This window comes from Terrapene carolina, unplaced genomic scaffold (genome assembly GCF_002925995.2).
Source record: "Terrapene carolina triunguis isolate 2854851 unplaced genomic scaffold, T_m_triunguis-2.0 Scaffold112, whole genome shotgun sequence".
In the NCBI taxonomy this organism is placed as follows: Eukaryota; Metazoa; Chordata; order Testudines; family Emydidae; genus Terrapene; species Terrapene triunguis.
Genome location: NW_020664463.1, coordinates 20,969,021 through 20,976,820, shown reverse-complemented (window position 1 = coordinate 20,976,820; position 7,800 = coordinate 20,969,021). Strand labels below are relative to the sequence as shown.

Sequence of the window (7,800 nt, the reverse complement as noted above, 5' to 3'; positions counted from 1 at the left end):
TTGGATGACAGCATTCGTCCAACCTCAGCCAGCCCGGGAGAAGAGAGTAGGTTAGTGTTACAGCCATGGCGAGTTTACCTTTAGCGAGCTGTTGATGTCACAGTGATGCTGCAGGGTGGGACAGCCTCTGAACTATAAAGATAGGTCAATCCAGTATATTGAGGCTGCCCACCAGACAGCAGGAGCTACAAAACATGGTCCCCACCAGTGAGAGTTCTGCTGGCCTGTCTCTGTTCCCAACCCAACTGCTCTCAGGCTTTAGTTTCATGTCAGCAATCTTCATCCGCCTTCCAAAAATAAGCCTCTGCCACCATGCGGAAGGGAGAAAAACAAGAAGGGCGGTATTTTTAGGGCTATTAATTCTGACCACGTGCCCGAGAGGTGAACCGGATGGCCATTGCACAAAGACTTCTCATCACTATGTCCTGTGAAGCCAGCGTTCACTGGACGTTGCCTGCTTTTGTTCTCTTGGGTTTTCTGGCTGGGATTGTTTCATCGTATCCAGTTGTAAGCAGAACTAATGGCACATTGCTGGAGAGAGGATGGGAGTCTCTGTTGTCCAGGTCCATTGCTGGGATGTCAGGAGAGAAATCAGATGTGAACTGGGAGAGTGACTATTTGCTAGGAATCAAGAGGCAGCGGAGGCTTTACTGCAATGTGGGCATCGGGTTTCACCTTCAAATCCTCCCAGATGGAAGGATAAGCGGTGTTCATAATGAAAACCAATACAGTGAGTTGCATCCAGAAATGAAATAGAATAGATGTCACTTAATTGCAGTGATCTCTAGTAATTACCCTGCGTAGGACACAAATGTTACTGCTTGATATTATTAGTTTAAACTACATCTGTTGCCTTTTAAAAGTCTCCAGGATCAATCAGCACTAGAAACCTCCAGGCTGAAACATGTCATGAATGCTTGGACAAAATTAGATACCAACTTATTTTTACTCTGCTTTACTTTACAGAGTAGAAAAGACTAACCAGTTTGCAAACTTTTTTTCTGATGCATTTTTTCACTCATGCATTTTTGTTCGATATTTGAATCTTGAGGTTTTCAATTCACTCAGCATATTAGCATGACTTTTGAATAGCAGTTTGCTAGCAGCTTAACGACGTGAAGGATTTGAAAGGGCACAACTAATCCACATTTATTAGCATTGCCATTGTTTTTAATCTGCAAGATTAAAAGAAATGTATTTTTAACTATTTATTTGAATTTCTTGTAAAGTGCAATTTATAAAACCATCCGCAACTAAAAGGTTATGGTGAGTTTCATGACACAAACCCCACATTTCTTGTGGCAAGAATGACAGTATTGAACAGTCAATGGCTATGATTTACTAATTAGGAATTATTCCCAAATTCTATAGGACTTTCTAGTTTAACAGGGATGAAACCAACAGGATTCTGTAGTAAGTGAATAGGATTTTATAAATGTTATTCTAAAAACCTAGAGAATTTAATAAAGAATGTGATACTCTGTTTATTTTTGGAATTCCATAGAAGGGATAATAGGAAGATTTTAAGTTCTGAAGGACATTCTCATAAGGGTTTTAATAATTATGTTGTTAATGTCCTTTGACTGAGCATTATAAGAATAAACTTTTTTCTGTTTATTTAGGTCTTTTAGAAATATCAACTGTGGAGCGAGGTGTTGTTAGCCTGTTTGGGGTGAAAAGTGCTCTCTTTGTAGCAATGAACAACAAAGGGAGGTTATATGGAACGGTGAGTACAAGTGCAAGTTTATTTTTCAAGTCTTAAACATTGGGCACGAAACTCTGATTAAGAAGCCTTGGGTATTTTCCCCCCTCCATTTAAAAACTGAGATCACAGGTGGAGAAAACAGTCTTTCAATTATTACAGTGAGCCTTCTGGGCACGCTGTCATGCGAGACAGTCAGTGCAGCAACTGGCATGATGTCAGTGTATTGTTCCTGTAAAGTATTCCAGCATGATTGTACAAGGGGCACCTCAGAAATATGAACATGTCAAAAAGGGGAAATGATCAATAAATGGCTTTTCTGTCTACATGTCTTGCAAATCCTTTGTAGCCCAGGTAAGCCTTGTTCTATCAAGAGTTCTGTTAGGGGCAGGAGAGGGGGCACACCTTTTCCTGGGCAAAAATCCCATTGCGGAGAGTGGGGACCACTGGTGGGTAAGAAAAAACCCATGAGATTCCTCTACTGGAGTTGCTTTCAAATTCTTTTACATGGGGAAAACCTGGGTGGACTCACAGGATAAGCAGGAAGTTTGGTCCCCAGAATCTACAAATACTGAGGGCCATACGGACATCAGGAAACCACCCAGAAACCTGCTTTGTAGCATCAGGCCCAAAGAAGAAAAAAATACTCATTGCCACTAATAACATTGTTCATCATCATCATACAAAACAATTGGTTGAACAGCCCAAGAGTTGTGAAAGGGATTAGTGATTGCTGAATGCAGTTTAACTTTCACGTCCCGATAGGGTGACTAGAGGGCAAGTGTGAAAAATCAAGACGGGGTGGGGAGTAATAGGTGCCTATATAAGAAAAAGCCCCCAAAATCGTGACTGTCCCTATAAAATAGGGACACCTGGTTACCTTACGTCCCGAAAAATACTTCTTTCAGTTTCAACACTAAACAGAAGTAGCACCTCCAGAGATACCCACTTTAAAGTGGCTAGGTCCTGCAAGAAGCACAAATAGTAGAGCTGGTTGGGGATTTTTCAGTTAAATTCTTTTTAATCAGAAAATGCTGATTCAGCGAAACCTAATTTTTTTGCGGGAAAGGGTTACTTTTGAGAAATTTTTCAACTCACATTTTTTTTAAAAAAAGTTTCAAGGTTGTCTAAAATGTTTTGTTTAGACACTTGTGATTCCAGTTTTCCAGTCTGAAACCACTTTTTGTTTTGAAATTTAAGATAATTATAGTAAAAAACAGTGATCAAATTGGAAACAAAGTATTTCAGCTGACCCAAACAAAAGGTTTTTTGTTTGTTTGTTTTGTTTTGTTTTTTCAGTTTGTGAATATTTTTCAAATTTCAACTCCTTGTCCTGATCCAGAAGGGAAAACTGTTCTGATATCTGGAAAATTTGGGGGGGACAGGAAAACCTGTTCCCTATCTAGCTCTAATGAATGGTCTATCTACTAATAAAGAATAGAGTTTGCTGAAAATTTCTTTTGTGCAAACAACTGAGTTGTTTCCTTGGAAAAATTTGTCACTTCTATAAAACTTTTTGGTTCTTTAATAAAACATTAAACAATGGCCAGATCCTGGAACTTTTACTGACGGGAATGATTCTTATTCATGCAAGTAATCCCAATAGGACAACTCAAGGCCACAAAGCAGCAATGTACATACACACATGCATATTTTTAAGCATGCAAATAGTACCATGTGCTGGATTGAGCCCTGTTTAGGGACTACTGGATCAGGCCTGCCCCAGGAGTCCTGCCTCCTTGCCCCCTGCCTTTTTTAACTGTTTCAATTCACCCCCGCTAAAAAACTTTTAAAAGATATGTTAGAAAACAATAATAGTTGTGTATTTTCCATTGCAAAATGTACCATCCTTGGTTAAACCTTTGGGACTTTGAATGGATTTGTTCCAGAAATATCTGATCAGAAGAGTATGAACTGAAAGCATTACAGCATCAGTGGTAGTGGTATTACATATGCAGGACATTTGATCTCATGGAATCATTTTCGTTTGTCCTGTCACACAATAATGCAGCCCCTTTTGCCAACTGAACATTTATATGCCAGTTTACATGTGTACTTATTACAGTATGTGAAGTAATAAAAAGTTCTCCATGCAAATATATGGAAGCCAATTCCTCAGATTTAAGTGACCCAGCATGCAAAACGTACAAACACTCTCATGCCTGAGAGCTCTTTGGTGGTGTGTTTGATCCTGTAAAATTTAAATCAGATTTAAAAAAAAAAAAATTTAGAACCAATTTGGGATCTGATCCTGCAAAACCCTTATTAAAGCACATAGTTCTTACTCAGCGGGACCGTTCATGTGAAAAAGGGTTGCAGGATTTCTGGCAGGTAACATTATTCCTCTATAAATGACAAATCATTTTTTTGAAGGGAGGAGGAATAAATCCATGTCATGTGTACAACAAATTAGCATGACAATGATGTAAATCATTCTTTGCAGAGAAAATTAAGAAATCCCTGATTTAGTATGAATTAACTTGTTAATGGGTGACAAGAAGTACATAGTCCATTATCTGAACAGGTGGCATCAGCGTGCATCTGACACTGAATAGTGCTGAAGAAGTTTTATTGTTGGACACAGACTCTACGGCACCACCTGTTGCATACCATAACAGGTTCTTCTGCTGTACAAATAATAATAAGAAAAATCACTTTGTTCTTTTAAAAGTATTTATAGCAACGGCTTTGTTCCTTTTGTTTTTCCTCCAGGCAATTTTTCAAGATGAATGCAAATTCAGAGAAACCCTGCTGCCCAATAACTACAATGCATATGAATCTAGTGCTTACCAAGGGGCTTACATAGCGCTCAGCAAACACGGGAGAGTGAAAAAAGGAAACAAAGTCTCTCCTGCGATGACAGTGACACATTTTTTGCCCAGAATATGAAAACAAATACAACATATTAAACCACAGAAAAAAAATATCTATTTCATTTTGCACATGTGAATAATCTCCCAGGTAAAGTATTTATGCTGTTTGTAGATATATGTATATTTGGATAGAGAAGTTTGTATTAGATCCATTACACAGTATATGCTGCTTCTCTTATACTCAGTGTACACAAATTCTATCTGGGTGCACACACCTGAACTGGTGCTGTACAGAAAAAAAATGCAACCCTGACTGAAGGGCAACAAGTATCTGGAACTTGTAAAGCAGCCACAGATACTTTTTGTTGGTGTTGTTTGATTTTAATTACCTCACATAGTAGCCTTTTGATTGAGAGTTTTTATTAATACATATAATGGGCCAAATCCTCAGCAGGATGGACTTCAATGGAGCTACACCAGTTTACACCATCTGAGGATCTCCCCCGCCCCCCATATAAATAGTATTGAATCCCAAAATCCTCACTCAGTTTTACTTACTAGGGCTCACAAATGGTTCCATGTGAACAAACTTGTTTGCCGACAAAATCCCACTGAAGTCAGTGGTGTCTCCACAAGGGCCTAAGGCTCCGCCCACGTGCATGTCTCTGCAGGATAAGGAACGAAGTCAGTTTGCCTGAGCCCTGCTCAACGCTTAAAATTTAGATTGACCTAGTTATATTGCTCGGGGGCGGGGGGGTGTTGAAAAATTCACACCCCCTGAGCGCCATAATTATCCCAGCCTAACCCCTGCTGAAGATGTGGCTAGGTTGATGGAGGAATTCTTCCCTCACCTTAGCTACAGCCACTCGGAGAGGTGGATTACCTACAGCGACAGAAAACCCCCTTCTAGCAACGTAGGAAGAGTCTATACTATGGCGCTACAGCAACATAGCTGTGGCTGTGTCACCGTAGCACCTGTGGTGTAGACGTGCCCTGAGTAAGGACTGAGCAAGGACCTCAGGATCTGGCCCCTCTATATTAGAGATGGACCTGAGCTGCAAAATGTGTGTCTTGAGTTCAAGATTTTGAACCCTTCAGCATTTAGGATTGTTCACATCAAGACTGTTCAGGCCCATCTCGTATATACACATTTGTAAAACGTATGGCATTCATGGGAGCTTCCCACAAAGGGACATGTTAGAGAACAGCTTTCTATAAAACACTGACTGCCTGTCATACCGGAGAGTCCTTCTTAGACCCAGATGAATGCTTTTTTGTTTGATAGTTCAGGCATATCCTATTGCCTTATTCTTCTTTCCCTTATCTCAGTCAAATACAGCAGCTTCCATGTTGTCCAAAACATTCTCTTTGGGGGCTGCGGTGGAGGAAGTTATGTCATAATTCCAACTGGTAAAGATAAACACTTATTTACTTGCAAGGACTGTTTGCAAATTTCATGTGTTGTCCCCCAAACCTCTCCTAAAAATACACACGAAGGACATACAACCCTACCCAACTGTTTAGATAACCTTTTTCCAGAATACCAGTCATGCCACATTCTCTGTGCCTTTAAGGAGTATTTTAAGAGGCCTTAAGTCAATAGTTGCTATAAATGTCAGTTACCAGAAGCCTTGAGATGCCTGCATTGATGGGGTGCTCCTAAATTTGAAACTAGACTCAATGCAGCATCAGAGGATGAGCATTTTCTGCATAGAACCCACCACGTTGCTGCAGAAGCGTATGTCCGAGTGCAAGATAATCTCCCACGTGCAACCAAAATGCTGAATATCACCAGCCTTGACATGCCATTCTATTTGCAGTGGGTGTATATTTGTAATGAATGTGGGCCTTTTGACCTATGACATACACTGTAAGGGTCAGGTCCTCGGCTGGTGTAAATCAGCATCACTCCATTGACATCAGTTACATCAATTTACACCATCAGAGGATTTGGTCCAAAGTGGGTCTATGTATGCCTATGTACATGCACACTTTTCAAGTTATTGTGAAAACAATTTTATTAACAAGAAACCATTTTCCAGTTACTTTTGTGTGATTTATACTTGAATTTATTTTGCTCAAAATGTAGACTTTCTGAATTGCTCAGACATCTTGTGATCACTGTGTAAACAAAGAGAAAAGGAAGGACATGTGACTTGGACATTTTTGATAAGGCAAAGAAAAAAGTGATTGAGTTGTTGAGTACGGTAGCATGGAAAGAGAAGCGAGGTTGGCATACTGTAGATGTCTGCCATGTTTGAAGCTATTTGCTTTGGAAAGCTTTGCATTTTTAAGAGGAAAAGCAGGATGTTTGAAGGAGGGTCAGAGCAATGCTTAGAGAATAGCGGTTAGATCCCCAGCTGGCGTAAACAGGCAGAGCTCCGGTGAAGCCAGTGGATCTACGCTGAGACACCAGTGGAGGATCCAGGGCCGGCTCCAGGCACCAGCTTGGCAAGCAGGTGCTTGGGGCGGCCACTTCGGGGAGGGGCGGCATGTCCACCTATTCGGCGGCAATTCGGCGGACGGTCCCTCACTCCCGCTCAGAGCGAAGGACCTCCCGCCGAATTGCCGCCACAGATCGCGATCGGGGCTTTTTTTTGTTTGTTTTTGGCTGCTTGGGGCGGCCAAATCCCTGGAGCCGGCCCTGGGAGGAGCTCGTCTATTTTATTCCTAGTTGTCTTGAAAGGACATTTAAAGAGAGGTAGCACAGTCAATGGAAAAAGAAATAATGTTTTGAATGTTGATACATCAGCTATATTTGATTACACTTCAGCTCAAATGTTGATACACTGGGAGCAAATTCTGTTCTCAGTTACACCGGTTTAAATCAGGAGTAACACCACTGAAGTGAATGGTGTTACACAAGTATACAACTGGCATACAAGCTCAGAATCAGCCCCATTAACTCTATATGTCACCAGTGACATTACAGTACACACTAGGTGATGGAGTCGATAGTTCAGTGTAACACCCAAAAGTTACTGATGGGCTGACCTGGTCTGTATAAATGCAGGCTCCCTGCAGGTGCAGTTTGGCTGGGTATTTGGATATCCAGGCAACTAACTCTACTGAATTAGTCTGAACACTGCCATATTTCCCCACATTTTTTGTAGAGTCAGTGCCAGTGAAAGCAGAACTTGTAGCAAAGATAGTGCAGAGTAGGAAGCATTGATTAGTGTGTGTGGTGGATTATGTCACTCTCAGAAGTGCTGCCTTCTGCAGGTGATGCCGCAGCATGGTGGAGTTGTTTACCCATTGGACAAGCAGGCATTTGGAGAGATGCTT

At 41.0% G+C, this 7,800-nt stretch overlaps 1 protein-coding gene across 1 annotated transcript; it reads left to right on the top strand.

The window, feature by feature from the left end:
* Window positions 1-390: 390 nt before the first annotated feature.
* Window positions 391-6,997, top strand: FGF6 (fibroblast growth factor 6). The gene is made up of 3 exons (XM_024208178.2): window positions 391-730; window positions 1,623-1,726; window positions 4,415-6,997. The coding sequence occupies exons 1-3, from the start codon at window positions 391-393 to the stop codon at window positions 4,589-4,591; spliced, it is 621 nt and encodes a 206-aa protein (XP_024063946.1). The 3' UTR covers window positions 4,592-6,997.
* The last annotated feature ends 803 nt before the right edge of the window (window positions 6,998-7,800 follow it).

Bases quoted from the DNA above. Each gene is read 5' to 3' on its own strand.
- FGF6 (XM_024208178.2), top strand. From the start codon at position 391: ATGGCCATTGCACAAAGACTTCTCATCACTATGTCCTGTGAAGCCAGC. The intron at 731-1,622 runs GTGAGTTGCATC...CTGTTTATTTAG, and splicing joins TCATAATGAAAACCAATACA to GTCTTTTAGAAATATCAACT. The intron at 1,727-4,414 runs GTGAGTACAAGT...TTTTTCCTCCAG, and splicing joins AAGGGAGGTTATATGGAACG to GCAATTTTTCAAGATGAATG.